At 36.5% G+C, this 18,002-nt stretch overlaps 1 protein-coding gene across 8 annotated transcripts in view; it reads left to right on the top strand.

The window, feature by feature from the left end:
* The window catches only part of MAP3K7 (mitogen-activated protein kinase kinase kinase 7), a 53,670-nt gene that overhangs the window by 14,815 nt on the left and 20,853 nt on the right, over window positions 1–18,002 (top strand). For 3 of the 8 annotated variants that reach the window (XR_009818178.1, XM_061989900.1, XM_061989901.1), the window contains exons 3-12: window positions 745–810; window positions 2,054–2,099; window positions 2,787–2,925; window positions 4,038–4,162; window positions 8,523–8,651; window positions 10,744–10,874; window positions 11,298–11,379; window positions 12,669–12,820; window positions 13,866–14,025; window positions 16,654–16,734. Coding sequence is in view for 5 of the 8 variants with exons in the window: in XM_061989900.1 (XP_061845884.1) it covers window positions 745–810; window positions 2,054–2,099; window positions 2,787–2,925; window positions 4,038–4,162; window positions 8,523–8,651; window positions 10,744–10,874; window positions 11,298–11,379; window positions 12,669–12,820; window positions 13,866–14,025; window positions 16,654–16,734 (1,111 nt within the window). In the remaining 3 variants the exon portion in view is untranslated. Of the gene's footprint in view, window positions 1–744; window positions 811–2,053; window positions 2,100–2,766; window positions 2,926–4,037; window positions 4,163–8,522; window positions 8,652–10,743; window positions 10,875–11,297; window positions 11,380–12,668; window positions 12,821–13,865; window positions 14,026–16,653; window positions 16,757–18,002 lie in introns of those variants that run through there. The other 5 variants (XR_009818180.1, XR_009818179.1, XM_061989902.1 and 2 more) reach the window with 3 other exon arrangements.

The raw sequence follows: 18,002 nt of genomic DNA on the forward strand, positions 1-18,002 counted from the left end.
ACCAATCCCCACCATTCTGTGTTTCTATAACTCAAGAAACTCCACACAGTGCAAGCATCATTAGTAGTACTCCATTCTGATGTTTTAGAGCTTGTGAGGTATACAGAAAAAGTATTAACTCCCTAGATAAAGAATTGCATAAGATGCCTCAGAAGCTTGTATAAAAGGGAAAACAAAATAATTCTTTTTTCCTTCTCTTCTACCCACTGGTAAACTAAAAAATCATTGCAAAATAGTCTGATCATCAATTAGTACATGCAGTAGTGGGTTCTTGGAAGTATGTCACGTTACTTTCAAACTGCCTGGCTAATTTCATAGGGCTGTGAGGTTTGTGTTATTTTTTTAGAACAGTTATCTTCTATATTGTGAACAAAGCCAACATACTTCAGATTGTTTGTCAGACAATGGGATTTTAAAATTGGAGGCTTCAGGAGGAGCACTGAACCTACAGAGGCCATAGTTGCACAGTGTTTACAGGGAGTGATTTTACTACACCACCAAAAAGTTACTTTTTTATTGTCTTCAAAATTTCTTTTAAAATACAGCTCTGGTTAGACAGAGACCTAATTACAGAAAGTGATACCAGTCTTATAATCCCTAGAATTGCCATGGAGGGTTATGCAGACGTGTCAAACTGTAATTGCTGTTGTGGTGTATGAATTATAGATGTGAAAGTAAAGCAAAGAAGGAAAAAGTCCTGGGTATTTTCTCCTGGTTTGAAATGAAGTGTGATTTGTATTGCAGCTTCGACAACTGTCACGAGTAAACCATCCCAATATTGTCAAGTTATATGGAGCCTGCCTGAACCCAGTAAGTTGTAGCTTTGTCATTATGAAAAAAGGTGGCTAAGTGAACACAGGCAAGCATCAATGCACAAAATATCTATTTTATATAAAAATGTATATTTTATGTATATATTGTATGTTTTGTCCTCAATAAGGAAACATACAGATATGTAGATTGGTTGATATTTTCAGGTTTTTGTTTTTTCTTGCTCCTGCTATGAGAAACAAATTCTTTCAAGAAAACCCCAAAGCTATTTCTGAACACAGATTATACTTCGGTTTGCCAGAATGGCATCTGGTGTATTACATGTTCTGTCATTCATATCTGCAGTCCTGTTAACTGCAAATCAGCAATACAAAAGGAAAATACATTACCAACACATGATTCATAGCTTGCAAATCAGTTCCTATTGTCATATATGCAGTTTTCAGGATTTGCTTTCATTCTGCCACAGCTGCAAACAGTCCCACAAATTCTCAAAGCAGTAAAGCAAATACTGTGACAGGACAGATGTATCCTTAGCTAATTCTGGCATGGGCTATTTAATTGGTTAGACTGATGCTACATCTTTTCTTCTTAGTAGTGGGGGATCTCAGTAATAGTTACAAGTATGTAAATGGTGGATGTCAGGAGGTTGGGGCATCAATTTTTTTCTGTTTTATCTAGCAACGGGACAAGGGGTAATGGGATGAAGCTGGAACACAAAAAATTTTGTTTAAACAGAAGGAAAAACTGTGTCAGTGTTGAGGTGAGGGAGCCCTGGCCCAGGCTGTCCAGGGAGGATGTGGAGGCTCCTGCTCTGGAGATCTTCAAAACCCTCCTGGACATGTTCCTGTGTGACCTGATCTAGGTGGACCTGCTTCAGCAGAGGGATTGGACCAGATGATCTCTAAAGATCCCTTCCAACCCCTACCATTCTGTGATTCTGTGACTGGTGAAATTCTTCCAACATGGTATTTAAAATTTTTTTGTAAGCCACTGAAAAAAAATGAAAGGCAAATGAGTTGCAGTTTGAAGACGACATTTGCTTCTCAACACTGTAGGGGAGGGAGGGAATTCTCTCCTTACAGTGGGAACTAAGTAGAAAACTGATTTTTGTTTCTTAGATGTAAATGTATTGACTCTTTACCTAGTGATAAATTTGCCATGAGCTCATGCATGGAGACTCTGTAGTTCCTCTCAAAGAACTTACCTGTCAGTTTACAGAACCTGTTTTCTGCCCCTGCGTTTAAAACATCCCTATTCTTTGTCTCCTCCCACCCCAAAGGTGTGTCTTGTTATGGAGTATGCTGAAGGAGGTTCTCTGTACAATGGTGAGTATCATTTCAACATAATGTCTTCCTGGAGCTGAAGTGATAGTGCTATGGTAAACTTGATCTAAAATTCAAAGTTTTTTCATGCATGTGTCTCCATCCTTGGAGATACTCAGAAGCCACCTGGGCATAGTGCTGGGCAAACAGGTGTAGGTGGCCTTCTTTGACCCTGCCTGGTGGACCTCAGAGGTCCTTACCAGCCCCAACCATTCTGTGTTTTTTTGAAATTCTGAAAGTAATTTTAAGGAGAAAGAAATACACTTTTAAAAGCCACTTTTCAGTCCAGTTTTGTCCAATTTTTTTATATATTATATATTTTATATAAGTTATATTTTATACAAGTCATCAAAGGGTTTCCAGTGGAACATCTGAAAGGATTCTTCCTTAACTTGTAAATTCCCTGAGTGTTTGTTTAACATAGACTTTGCCAGGGATAGCTGAGGACAAGCAAAACCTTTCATAATGAATTTTAAGATAAAAAACCACAAAAGACATACTAAAAAATTGAAAATGTTTTTACATTTCCACTACTTTAACAATCTGCAGAGGCATATTTTCAGTTGCAACAATGAGGCATTGTTAATTACTTAGATCACATAGAGCATTCTGACTGGTGTGTTGTTAACTCTATTATATCTGTTGTAATAGGCAATAAAGTTCTTTTTAGTTTGTGCCTTTGTTTTGCAGTGCTGCATGGTGCTGAACCTCTGCCTCATTATACTGCTGCACATGCCATGAGTTGGTGTTTACAGTGTTCTCAAGGAGTGGCATATCTCCACAGTATGAAACCAAAGGCTCTCATTCACAGAGACCTGAAACCACCAAAGTAGGTTTATGGCTCATACTTCATATTTTCTATGATTTATAACAATTTTGTTGCATTTGAAAAAAATACCTTTAATTGACACTAACTTTTTAGGGGCATACTGTATTCTAAGTGAAATCTGTGCATTTGAAACTTCAGTTGCATCAGAATGATGGTGCATGGCATAGGAAATGAACTGTACTCAGTTACTTACTATCCAACTGGAAAAATATCCTGCTCCCACCTTGTGTCATGGAAGAGGGTTTTGACAGAGATAGGGCTTCTAATCAGAGGCATTTTAAATACTCCGGTTTTACAATGGGTTGTGATGTTCAATAAGAAAAACCTTTTGTGGGGAGGTTGTTTTGTTGCTTGGTTTCAACATCATCTTTAATCTGATATATTAGAGCTTTTACCCCACATAGCCATCCTTCTCTATCCTCTCCTTCTGCCTGTTCAACTATCCTTGCCAGAATCTCACATCACTTTCTACTGAAATAAAAATGAGTAGTTTTCTACCCAGTCAGTTTGTTGATCTAACTTATTTTACAGCTTCAGGTCTGGCTCCACAAGTTAGATGGAAATAGATTTAGGGATCAACAGGATCATACTCTTTGACAGTAGCCTGCAGTTACTACCAAATAAAATTATAACATCAAGCCACTCTTTAATATTTAATCCTTTCTTGTATCCCCAGTTTTGATTTAGAGAGCAGTAACTTCAAGTTCTTTCATTTAAGTAAATAGCTACATTGACATTAATGAGAGCCTTAATTGTTCTTCTTTTGGTAAAATAGTTACAGCACTTGTTTTTCAGCTTCTGGAATCTGAAAGACTCATTTTGTCAATATGTGCTTAGTGATTTACTATGGTTAAAGATATGTATTTAAAATCTAGCATGTAGAAATACTGATAAATTACTATATATTTGATTATTTTAATACATTTCATATGTTCAGATCAGATACAAATGACTTATTACACAAATTATTAAACTAAAGCACTGAGAAGTAAAGCCTTAGATGTTCAGATGCATTAAAATGATAGTTGTTGGTATAAAAAAATCATTGGTTTATTACCAGATCATTTCATCCTACAGTTTTCATTTCTTTTCTGTTTTTTTTCCCTTGACAGTTTGCTCTTGGTAGCTGGGGGGACAGTGCTAAAAATCTGTGATTTTGGTACAGCCTGTGATATTCAAACACACATGACCAACAATAAGGGAAGTGCTGCTTGGATGGCACCTGAAGTTTTTGAAGGTAACAGTAATTTACAGTGTCAAGATTGTGTTCTTTCTAGGGATGCAACTGTGAATGAATTTGGTATAGGAAGCAAGAGCATTGTGTAATCTTACTGTATTTCAGTTAGTGTATTAAAGTTTGAGGTAACAGCTGAAAGCGTCTTGGCAGAAGTCTACCATTTAGTTAAATATCTGTATGACTGTATACTGACAATTACATAGAGTTTCAAAGAGCAACATTTAACAGCCTGTCATGTTAGTATCAGTTATTTACATGAAGATGTGGAACCTTTATTTATGTTATCATTGAGATTTTCATAAGGATTAATTTAGACAGCTGCTATTTTTTATTTTCAAATAAAATAGCCACAGGACTATTTTTCCAGGATTTTGCTGTTTCCAAGATCCTTAAGTCATTTCAAACTCTTCTGACTTTAAATACACTGTCATTACTTTCACTCCCTATTTTGATCAGCTTTTATCTTTAGACTTTTCCTGTTAGTGTCTCTAAATTAAACATAATTGCCTTCATTTTCAGTCTCCCACTTTCTTGTAACTCCTTCTTCATCTGCTTTTTGTGTAATCTAGAAATTTGATGTACTTCCTCTTTCCTGCATACTGAGGAACTTGTTATTAACAGTTAATTTAGTTAAGTAGGAAAACAAGCTATTTCTTGGGAGTGTAGCCAGGGAAGATTGATGACACTTGATAATTAGATAGGTATAATTGCTGCATGATTATCAGAGAAATAAAGCAGTCAGATTGAAAATGAAACACCTTTTATCTAGTCAGTACCTTAAATTACCATTGTGATTAGCAGAGTGATCTGGAGAAGGCATCTTCCTGCATTGAAGAGTACATGTCCTGGCTTTGATGTGTTTGGCAAGTGCCCACGTGCAGCAGTGCTTTCCCAGATTTTGGATCCATGTGGCTTCTTTTGTTTTTACTGTCCTTACTCCACAGAGGAGCACCAAATTATATGTCCATGCAGAGTTTTAAGAGGTGTTTCCTCCCAAACATCACATTTGGAGTTTTTCTTTTGAAGGTACCATTTTCTCCCACATATTGCTTAGAGGACCCAGCCAAGGGTGATCTGTTTCACTCTGATGCCTAACAATCTTCCATTTTTATTTCTAATTTATATTGAGGCACCTACTCTATTTCTTTAGCTGTGGATGCTAAAGACATTAACATTGGTTTATTATTAAATGAAACTGCATAAATAAGAGATAGTAATTGTTATTTTATCAGAAATAGTATTTAAGATAGATTTTTTAAGTGAAAAATCTTAATCTAAAACAGATTTAGAAATAAGTATATTGTAGTAGGAATGTATAGTGCATATCCTAATTCCTTTAGTGTGCGAATTCAGCAAGGCACAACAAAAAAAACCCACTTACATTGCAAATTCATTGTTGATTAGCAGCAAAATCCTTCAGTTTACAGTTGGTTTTGTGTACTTCCATCTGAAAACCTTCACTGACAATGACAAATATTTATATAAGAAAGGAATGCAGTAGCTTCTGGGATGCACTATATCAAATTGCTCTTGAAACAGTCATTGAACTACTAAAATTAATCCTGTCAAAGGTCAAAATTGTTAAAATTTTTGAATGCTACTGCATCAGCATTCAACAAGGGAGTAAATCACAGAATCATAGAATCTCAAGGGCTGGAAGGGACCTCGAAAGATCATCCAGTCCAACCCCCCTGCCAGAGCAGGACCAGCTAGAGTAGGTCACACAGGAACTCGTCCAGCTGGGTTTGGAATGTCTCCAGAGAAAGAGACTCCACAGCCCATCTGGGCAGCCCCTTCCAGTGCTCCCTCACCTCAACAGGGAAGAAGTTTTTCCTTGTATTTCCTTGGAACCTCTTATGTTCCAGATTGTACCTGTTGTCCTGTCATTGGCCATCACTGAGAACAGCCTGGCTCCATCCTCCTGACACACACCCTTTACATATTTGTGAACATACTTGTCATTCCTCAATCTCCTCTTCTCCAAGCTGAAGAGCCCCAGCTCCCTCAGCTGGGGATAAATAAAGGGAGATGCTCCACTCCCTTCATCACCTTTGTGGCCTTGTGCTGAACTCTCTCCAGCAGCTCCCTGTCCTTCTTGAACTGAGGGGCCCAGAACTGGACCCAATATTCCAGATGTGGTCTCATCAGGGCAGAGTAGAGGGGGAGGAGAATCTCTCTCTACCGACTGCCCACACCCCTTCTAATCCATCCCTTCTTGGCCACGAGGGCACATTGCTGGCTCATGCTCATCCTGCTACTAATGTTTTTAGATGAGAAGAACAGAGGCATAAGAAGTATCTGTTGTAGAGTGCTCATCATTGCACTAATAAGATTTTACTCCATTTTAAACATTAAAGTACCTAAAGCCTTGTACAGATTGAACAATCTAAATGAAAATAATATCATTTAAATCAGGAGAAGGTTAAAGTGAGGAAGTGCTCTAATCTCAGAACTCCTTTTAGAAGAAAGTATTTTAAAATTGCTTGGGGATCATTGGATAACTTGAGGAATGATTGTGTCTGTCCTGCCTTGGTGTGTTGCATAATGAAATGATGCAGAATACTGTCTCACTTCTTTTGGATTCTGTTTTAGTCCAAGACTTCTCAGTGACTAAATAGAATCTGCTTGCTCAAATGGAGAATAACACTACTTCCCTATCCTAGGCTGTGTATCACAAGTTCTACAAGTGGCCACATAGATGAGACAGTCTTGCTTCTCTTAGCAATCTGCCATTATTTACAGATACAATTTTTTCCAGCACCTTTGAAAATAAGCTGACTTTGTTATTCCCTGCCAGTAACTTTTAAACTTGTTAGGCAGGTTCAGCTGCTTTGATACAATTGAAGAGAGTTTAAGAGATGCCAGGTTCTTGAACAGTTCTATAAAGATCAGTAGCTGGGAGAAGCCTGAATTAGTGCCTTCACTTAGAGAGGACTTGTGGTTCGTTCTGCAGCCTGTCTCTCCTGTCTGCCTTGCAAACTGGATGGTCTGCAAGAACTGGCCTGAGAACATGCTGCTTTCCTTGCACAGTTTGTCAGAGGTATGGGGGCAGAGGAAGGTGTCTCATAGGTAGAGTGGAGCATGTTGCAGCTGGGTGCTATGTGATGAGTAGCTGCATGAAACTAGACTGCTTAAATTCCACTGGGTCTGAAATTGTTTTGTTGCAATGGTACTTTCTGATTACATATTATCAGAAAGATCTCTTAGCCACTCAACACCAATTTTGATCCTTGTTTGAAGACAGATGAGCAAATCTCTGTCATTTATATTCATGCATTTATTATCATGTCATTAGCAATTCACATTTATTTTTAGTATTTGCATGAGTTGTAGCTGCAGAGTGCACATTGTTTCTTTGCAGTCTCTGAGCATTTTTACTCATTATTCTTTTATCACCTATGTGTCTTCTGCACCTTTAAAGGGAGTCTTAGAAATATTGAACTTGTGGTCAAAGAGCTTTAATTAAGTAACGACATGACAAAATAGGAATAATAAACAGTGAGGAAATAAGGTTGTGAGGAATTGATAAACCTGCAGATTTGTTTGTATGATGACTTACTCTGCTAAAGGAGAAGACGGAGGGGGGATCTTACTGTTTACAAATACCTAAATGGTATGTGTCAGGAAGCTGGGGCAGCATTTTTTTCGATGGTATCTAGCATGAGGACAAGGGGTAATGGAAAGAAGCTGGAACACAAAAAGTTCCACTTAAACAGAAGAAAAAACTATGTCAGTGTTGAGGTGAGGGAGCCCTGGCACAGGCTGCCCAGGGAGTGGGCAGTGTGTGGAGGCCCCTTCCTTGGAGGTCTTCAACACCTGCCTGGACACGTTCCTGTGCGACCTGAGCTAGGTGAACCTGCTTCTGCAGGGGGGTTGGACTAGATGATCTCTAAAGGTCCCTTCCAACCCATACCATTCTATGATTCTATGACCTGACATTAATTAAGAGCAGTGGATATGATAGAGATGTTATTGGCTGGCATGTTATGACTGACATGGAAGGAGTAAGTTGAAGAATATTCAGAGGAGGTGAGCACAGTCAGTTAAACCCTGAATAAAAGAGATCTTTGGAACTTAAATTGCGTTTTATATTACGTGAGGAAACTGGTGCATTTTATCATTTCAGAATGACTCCAAGTGCAAAGGATTGATTTCCAGAGAGGCATTCTTAATGATCCTGCTGTCAGATGATTTCAGACTTAAGTTAGCGTGAATCAGCAACATTTAGAAAACTATTTTTCTCAGCAAAACTAATGTGAAGTGAAAGGAAGCATATAGAGCTATTTATCAGCTCAAACTGTACTTCTTTTTAATGTGTTACATAGAGAAGAGACAAATTATATTGATGTTTTTCTTCCAGGTAGCAATTACAGTGAAAAATGTGACGTTTTCAGTTGGGGTATTATTCTCTGGGAGGTAATCACACGTAGGAAACCTTTTGATGAGATTGGTGGTCCAGCTTTCCGCATAATGTGGGCAGTTCACAATGGTGAGTTGAAAATACTTTATTACATTTGAAGCTATGTGGCTGACCTATAAATTTGCTAAATGCTCTTAACTGTGCAGCTTTAAATTACTAGGCTTTCCATTTTAAACTTCATTTAATGTGCATTTTGGCTATAAAGTATTAATAGTTAGACACTGCCACTTCTGAATCAGTGTAGGTTTTGTGTTGTCTGCTACAGTGTTTACATCTCCTGATACATGTAACTAGTATCTGAACTAACAGTGGAAAACAGCCCTGCTTGTTTTGTTGTAATACTCCATTTTAAAAGTGATCTCAGTCATGTGCTACAAACAAAACCCCACAATCCCTCTGTCTGGTTGAATGACAATTTTATTTGCCAAGTTGCCTGGATTTTTTTTAGAGGGAGACATCGACTGTAAATGTGTGATTTGAAGTAACTTGACCTGTGTTTACAGTGCTAGAAGCTGTCCAACTCCTGTAGGACCATTAAGCATTAAAAATGTTAATTTGTTTTTCATCTGTTTTTTAGGGGGGACCTTTTTGTTTGATTTGTTGTGGGATTTTTGTTGGGTGGGTTTTTTTGCCAGCTCTTTGAATTGTTTTAACTTTGTATCTAGGTATGTGCAGCCATGGAGCAGGACTCTGCTGTGCTAGGTCCTATACAGAACAGATTCTCAGGACATTAGAATATAAGCAAGAGACAATGGTTGGATTCAAATGGACAAGACAGAGCAGTGATACAAGATTGCTCAGAATAATAGACTATAGTATCTTCATGATAGCGGTATAACTTTTTTAACAGTGTGTTTTTAGGTACCATGGCAAAGCAGAGTTTTAAGAAGAATAAAGTAATGATAGTGAAGTAGTTCAGTGAATGTCTACAAAGAGTTTCTGCCATTTGTGAAAGACAACATCAGAGAAAGCACAAAGTTGTTTGAAAGATGTAATTAACAAACAAGCAATGAAAGCTGGTACTGTGCCTGAGTGTCATTGCTTCAGTACTAAATGATAGAAGCTTAAAGTGAGCACAGACATCCTAATTGATGAAGAAGAGAAAAGGGCAAACAGTGGCAGGATGGGTGAGCATTATAGTCATAATAATGCACAGAGATAGATGTTTGCAAATGGCATTTTTGAGTGAAGAAAGATTATCCATTTCAGCTTTCCAAAAACTCTAGCTATTGAGATTGGGAGCAATGAATACTTACATAAAAGTATTAACTGTAAAAGTAAGTGTCAATGGGACAGCCTCATTAAGGTACAGGAGTATCCATTAGGGAAAGACACATTCCCCATCTGCACCTACTTTTGCTTTAAAAACATCTCCCTTTTTTTTCTTATTTCTTTTTTCTTTTCCCTCTTTCTTTTCCTCCTTAGGGAAGAAGTGTTTCTGCTCTTCATCTCACTTGAAACTATTGAGGCATTCTTATTTCATCTATTACTTTTTATGGTTAAAACATTTTTAAGTACCTCTTGCTTTCTATGCAAAATGTCACTACATTTCATGTATTAAATGCAACTGGATGTTCCATTAATTGTATTCACTGTTGAAATAGTAAAAAAGCCTAGAATCTTCAACCAAGACATGGCTGAATAGTTACAAAACAGTTGAAGTAAAATACATAATATGTACATAGACCATGAAAAAGTCACTCAAAATTGGTACTTCCCAGTGCTTAACATTTTTCCAGGATTTTTTAAAGAGCAAAATCAGCCCTCAAATACCCTTTTTTTCCTTTTGTATTTTGTTTCCCTTGCAAGTGCAGGAACCAAAGAACTGTTTCTATTTGCTCGCTAGTTTGGTTTATTCAGTTTTATTCTTCAGCAAGTGATAACGTATTCATTACCTGTTTTTGTATGTTCTATTTGGTCATATTCAAACTATTACTAAAAAAAAGTTTCCTTTTCTTTCTTCTTGTAGGTAGCGTAAGGGAACTTTTTTTTGGTCAATTTTTTGTTTGTAAGAGAAAATTAAGTAGAGGCCAGTTCTTTCAGGCTACAATTAACTATGCGTTTTCCTGTATTAAGCGAAACACCAGAGAGAGATCAGTCACTGGCAGTCATCTTATAGTCCATGCAACAAGTTAAGGGTTTTTTCTGATTTCAATTACAGGTACTCGGCCACCACTGATCAAAAACTTACCTAAACCAATTGAGAGTTTAATGACCCGTTGTTGGTCCAAGGATCCTTCACAACGACCATCCATGGAGGAAATTGTTAAAATAATGACACATTTGATGCGGGTATAAACATTTAATTTTGGTATCTTAATAATTTCTTAAGCTATTAAGATGTGAAGTTGTATTATGAAAGGTATGCCTTTTATCACACTCTAAAGGCAGGCTTGCATGGTTTCTCTTTTCACAGAATCACTTTGCTTTCTCTTTTTGTTAAAAAACTTATCAAATTATTACAGTAGACAAGGAAAAAAATTCTTCTTCTTATGGGAGAGGGTTACTAACTCATAACAGGTTTGGGAAAGTAATAAAAGTAGTCGTAGATTTATTTTAATGTATTCCTAAAAATAATTACATTTCTTTCTCCTCTAAATAAATTATCATAAGCATAACAGTTAATTTATATTTATAGATTATGAGGTACTATCTGAATCCCTTTAAAACAATTGTTAATTATTTTTTAATCAAATCATTGCTCTTTTTTCACAGTACTTTCCAGGAGCTGATGAACCTCTGCAGTATCCTTGCCAGTATTCAGATGAAGGCCAAAGCAACTCTGCCACTAGTACAGGTACATTTATATAAATAAAAAAGCAACAGTACAAAATTATGCAGATGGCTTGTAAAACATATTCTCATATTGATTTTGAATTCAAATTGGTAACCTTTCCAGTATCTTAAGCACTGACAGAAAGCTGTGTTTTTGGTAAGGTCTCTTATGACATCATCTTATTGTTCTCAGCCATATGGTTTTGCTGAAGTGTACCTTCAAAGGAGAGCAAGCTTATAGTAAAAACTGTCTCTGAATGTCCAGATTTAAGGTCTCCTCCTTTTTTCCCCATGAAGATTGGTAGCAACTGACAGTCTTTCACTCAGGTGTAATGTTTAGGAGTTGGCATCTTAAAATTTGTGATTGTTCTTGAAAGTTGCACCTGCTCTAAGTTATGGTCTCCATAATTTAAACTTGGACATTTTTTTATGTTAAGGTGCAGTAAATAAAGCAACTTTAGGTGCAAAGAAATCACTAGAAAGGTGAAGGAAACACAATGCGGGCTAGGCTTTAGGGTAGTCTTGCCCTTAGATTAATCCTTTTAATAGAAAATAAAGGTCATCTGGTCATCTCATTTTTTAGAGTACAGTTTTCCTACTTCATACAGTTTTAAGTCTCCTTCCTTGGAGGTCTTCAGGACCCACCTGAGCATGTTCCTATGCAACCTGATCTAGGTGAACCTGCTTGGGCAGGGGGGTTGGACTACATGATCTCTAAAGGTCCCTTCCAACCCCTACCATTCTGTCTTCACCTTCCAGTGATTGATTGGTTTGTTTTCAATCTCCAAATTGTTCTTACTTTGGATAAAGTTTCCTTGGCTACTTTACAACTTAGTGACTTGTGTGTTACAAAATCTTTTCAGCTGAACCATTGTACTGACTTTATTCCACACCTCACTCAGCACATAATTTTAAGATTGGATTTCTCACTTGAGACTATGAATATACTGTTACTTTTCAGGCATTTATGCTCCTCTGTGGGTAACGATGGACTTTATCATTCATTGTGATTGAGGTTGCTGGTTGTGTTGTTGCTATAACATCTATGCCAATAATTTCAGAGCAAGCTGAAGATAGACTTCACGGTGTTACCATACTACTTTGTTGTTTATTCTGTCTTTTTCACATCTTTTACTTTCTACATTAGTGGATCTATTGCAATCTTGCAACTTGCCTTTCATTCAAAGTTTTCAACAGTGTTGCTTTAAGGCAAAATTAGGCTCCTGAAGAATTAGGCTCGAGTGAAGAGATGCACGTCAGTACTTTTTTAATGGAAATTCTCAAATGTTTTACCTTCTTACTGATCTCTAGGTTCATTCATGGACATCACTTCTACAAACACAAGTAACAAGAGTGATGCTAACGTGGAACCAAGTGACTTCCAAGGAGCTTCTACCAATGACACTATTAAACGTTTAGAATCGAAATTGGCACAGCAAATGAAAAACACGGCCAAGCAGCCGGTAAGTCAATGCCTGCAATTTTGAACCATAGTAATGAAATGAACAAAAAGTGGACAAAAGTGTTGGAACTGCTATGAAACACTAGTATCTTTTTTCAAAATTAGACCAGATTGGAGCTAGCAAGTTACAGAAGGTGAAAGGGGATGGAAAAATGTTGAATGTTTCCAAAAAGGTAAACTGGCAATGAAATAAAAACTATTTCATATTATTTGAAGAGATTTATTGGGTGGCGAAAAAAAAATAGCTGAAAATTGCTACTTTAGTTGAGAGTCAAAAACTAGTGTGACATGAAAAGATTAAACATTTATGTGAATGTTGAAAATTATCATAGAATCGTAGCATGGTAGGGTTGGAAGGGACCTTTAGAGATCATCTAGTCCAACCCCCCTGCAGAAGCAGATCAGCCTAGATCAGGTCACACAGGAACATGTCCAGGTGGGTCTTGAAGACCTCCAAGGAAGGAGACTTCTCACCCTCCCTGGGCAGCCTGGGCCAGGGCTCCCTCACCTGAACAGTGGAATAGTTTTTCCTTATATTTAATTGGAACTTTTTGTGTTCCAGCTTCATGCCATCACCCCTTGTCCTGTTGCTAGCTACAATAGAAAAAAAGGATGCCCCAACCTCCTGACACCCACCATTTAGATATAATGAAATTCCCCCCTCAGTCTCTTCTTTTCTAGATTAAACAGCTCCAGTTCCTGCAGCCTTTCCTCATAAGGAAGATGCTCCCGTCCCCTGATCATCTTCATTTTATTTCAAGTAGGATGAAAAAATACAAAGGTTATCTTGGGGCAATATTGTCTTAATTCTACTCAGTTTTTATCTGCAGAAAGTTAGGTTCTTTTAAAAATTGCATCTGTTTGGTTCTTCTATGGCAATAGTAGTGAAATCATTGCCATGTATTGAATTAGGAATTTTAAATCATGTCATTTTAAAACACATATTCTAGAAATATATACATATGTGCACCTACATACTCTGCATGTCATGGAGGGGCTTCTGCAGAACTGTTGGTTTGTTTTTTTTAATGTGACTGTTGAAACAGGGTGATCCTGGCCGTTTGAGTTTACCCCCATCTCGTGGGAGCAGCGTGGAGAGTTTATCAGACGTTCGCACACGACCACAGTCAGCCCTTGTTTCGGGAGAAGCCAAAAGGATGAGTGCTGACATGTCTGAAATAGAAGCAAGAATAGCTTCCATCACAGGTAAAATTAAAGGATGTTTTGGGGATAGGCTAAGGAATTAGAAGAAAGGAAGGAAGGTGTAAAACGTGCATAGTCTTAGGGAGTAGGTTAATACCATCAGGTATATGAAAATGCTTCAACTTTGTGGTTTCTGAATGTTGTCTTTATTGTCCTTTATTAATTGTGGAGGGAAATGGTTGTATACTCAACAAGGATGATGATTTTAATAGTGTACTTTTAAGGTTGTGAAAGAGATTACTTTTGTTGAATTAGACTTTTACCTTTAAGACAATCATTATGAAACTTGTACATATCAGTCTTATTCCAAGCGCACAACTCTCCCCTTTGCATCTGAAATTATGTTACACCATCTCTGCTAGTGTAATTATTAAGAAAATGGCATTTTCTTCAGGGTTATTCCTATAATATTTTGAAATCAAGGTGTGTTTATATTTCACTATGCTCTCAAATAAGCTTTAAATTGGCTTTGATAGATTTCAGAAAGAGGAACATAGTCAGATTTTATTCATCAGATTAACAAAGCATTGGTACCTTTTTTTGAAAAAACAAAAACAAGAAAAAAACATGAAAAAATGGACCCAACCAAACAAAAATTAACCTGCAAAAACCCAAACTACAGATTTTTTGCCAGGTTTGCTTCAGGTAGCTAGGTACAAAGTGTTGTGGCTAAACATTGAGTCCCTGAGTGAACTGGGATTTTTGTGTAGGTACAAATATATAATTTTATGGTGAAAGCAATCATTGTTCTCCCAGAAGGACAAATTCATAAAAACATATGTACTTGGCAAACACTCTTTTCTTCATCCAAGATACTGTTTGTTAATCTATGCAAACTTCAGGTTTTAAGTTTCATATGGGACCCTTTTTTTTTTTTGTTATGATATATAACCACAGGTTTAAATGATCAGACAAATTTACTTTGGTTAGTCAAAGGTTCTAGTATCATTTACCAGTCTGAAAATTAGAGTAATCAAGTAGCTGTAAATAATAAGGAAACATGCATCATAGTCTGTGTCTGCTGTGCACCATGAGTATTTCGTTTTTGTTCTTCATTGTATTATGATTACTCCAGGATGTTGGTTTACTAAATACTGAAGTCACTCATGAAATAATATTTATCTTGCCCTAAACACTTTTTACTTTTATGTTCTTATTTTAAGATTTATTCCAAGATTTGTCTTTTGTATTGTCAGTCTTTGACTGGATGATTGTGTAGCACATCTCACCATAAATGTAAATATCTCTAAAGGTTTCCTAACACAGAAGGCAGCTATGTACTTACCTGATAATAATAACATGCTGGTTTTATTTTAAAGTATGTCAGGACTCACTTTGGTCACTGACACTTTAAAGTGTAAGTTTTTTACATAGTGGAGATAACTCAGCCCTTCTTTGTGTGAGTTTTTAATTTTCCTGGTTTGTCTTCCTTAAGTACATTGCTCTGAATAGTAATTATTATTTCAGACTATTCTAGGATTATTTCTTTTAAATGTAGGGCTTGTTTTTCTTGAAACAACAGAATGTATTAAACATACTAGTTGTTAGGGGTTTTTTGTAAAATCACTTCAGGCAGTAGTCAGCTACTAGAGATGAGGTCAAACCCACCTGACAGTAACTTTCTCAAAAAGAGCTGAAACAGCACTGTATTGGTTTTGTTTTGCTTTTTAATCATTAACTGTGTGACAGAAATATGCCATGAACCTGAAAAAAAACCGAAAATGTGTGGCTGAATGAGAATTGGGCTGTTCTTAAGACTAAATCAGGTCAAGAATTATTTAATCCTCATGTTCCATCTATGGCTAGATTAAGTGTAAGAGTAACTCACATAATGCACATCACTGTTAATAATTACATTTGAGATGTTTATGCTGCAACATTCTACCTTTTGGGAGATGTACTCAGACTTTTCTCTAAATGGGAAACTTTTAACTTAAACAACAAAAGTAGTAAAATGAAAGTTCAAAATGTATGATTTATTTTTGTTCCAAAGTATATAATGTTTCTTGAACATCATTCACAAATGAAAAGGTTGGTAGTGATATGTGGTTTCCGAAACAAATCATCACTGATAGGACAAAAGAATGGAAGGCAGGAATAATTGTCGAATATAAGAAGTGTAAGAGTAAGTGTTTTTTATCAGAGGCAGAGGAGAATTCCTTTAGAAGGAGTTGATTTAAAGGAACAGAAGTACCCAAGTATTAATCTATTATATAAAATAGTTCATACCCGACACTAAAGAGAAAATGTTGTATAAGTTCAGGCAATCAGTAGTCTGTTTTGAATACCAGGTGATCTGAGATAGCTTCTTTTGTTCTCCCTTTGGATAATTACATTTGGTTTTCCCTTCCTTGTTGCCATGCTGCTTTCTGTGTTTGACTTTTGTGTTGCTAACTCCAACTAATTACACAGTGTTGTAATGACAGCTAGTTCTGCCTTTTTTGCTTTTTAACAGTTGCTTTACTATGTTTAAGCATGAGTGGAAGGCAATGCAGTTTATTCTGCATGTCACATTTTTGCATGAACTATAGTTTAACCAAGTTGATGAAAGATGCAATATTAGGAATTTAATAATTTTGCTATTGCCATTTTAGTGTTTTGCATGTGTATTGTATATGTGTATTTTTTCAGCCTATTCCAAGCCTAAACGAGGCCATCGTAAAACTGCTTCATTTGGCAACATTCTGGATGTCCCTGAGATCATCATACCAGGTATCGCAGACCAGGTGAACGGGTCAGTTGGTTAAGATGCCGGAATAATGATCAGACTGCTAAAAATACTTCTTGCTCCAGTTGCTCCAGCAGAGAGCTAGACATTATCCCAGTCATTTTTCCATAATGTCTCTGTAAAGAAGAGCATGATGTTCTAATACAGACTTCTATCAGTAAAGGATTTGATCTTCTAGTTCAAATTTGCTTTTATTGATAAAGGATTTTTCTCCTTTATTATCTTAATGTTTTGAGTTTTGCTCTATAAGACTCCGTATGTAGTCTTTTATTACAGTACCTCATTAGATGAAAATGGACCTAAGCTGAAAAATACTTTTCTAGATAATTACTTTGCCCTGATCTCTGTTGTGTTTGAGCACTCATTTTTAATTTATTCAAATATTAGTAGAACAAAAAACTTTACATACAGAACTTCAAATCCACAGGATGCTTGTGAGTAAAAAAATTAACACTTAATATACATAATTCTTATATTTGGGTATGCTTTGCCAGAGCTAAAACGTGTCTGCATGAGTTGTTTCTGTTGTGTTTTAGTTAATGCAAACTAAAATCAATAGAGAGGCTTCTGACAGGAAGAAAATGGGTATAATCAGGCACCATAGTTAGTAATTAGAGTTGGGACTTAAATGAATGATTCTTATCTATCCCAAGCCTATATTTAGTTAACAACATATCATCTTCCTTTCCCATTCCTTTTTTTTTTTAGCAAAGTGGGTTTCTCTCTTTCATTTCATATTTCTGAAAGCCTAAAAATAAGTATAATCCATCCCAAACTCTGATAGGTGTACCATTTTCAGTAGTCAGGTCTCTCCAAAATGATTTGTCAGAGGCATGAAATGCAAGTGATAGTATCTACTCTAAATTTATCTGAGGAAGTTTCCTTGGATATCTTCAAATTGTGTAGTATTTTTAAAGTTGAACGCAAAAGATCATTTTGTACAAGTTTCTTTCATAGAACTTTATTAAGGTTTACATATAAAAATAGAGAACGTTCAAAAGTAGATTCTAAAGAACAATAGCAGTACCCATGAAAAGAAAACCTATTTGGCATTGAAGTTAACAAATTAGAAAGAAAATTTATTTGTGGAGCTTTCCAGTGTAATTTTCAAAGAGTCTTGGCTTGTCTTGACATAAAGGAAATCCTGAGAGATGAAGGAAAGTGAAGAGATCTGTCAAATTTTGTAGTATTAACATGTGCCTGGTAAACAGACTCTAGAAGCTGAGTGCTTCTTGTCTGTGCACACTGTCTG

This window comes from Colius striatus, chromosome 2, assembly GCF_028858725.1.
Source record: "Colius striatus isolate bColStr4 chromosome 2, bColStr4.1.hap1, whole genome shotgun sequence".
Lineage (NCBI taxonomy): Eukaryota > Metazoa > Chordata > Aves > Coliiformes > Coliidae > Colius > Colius striatus.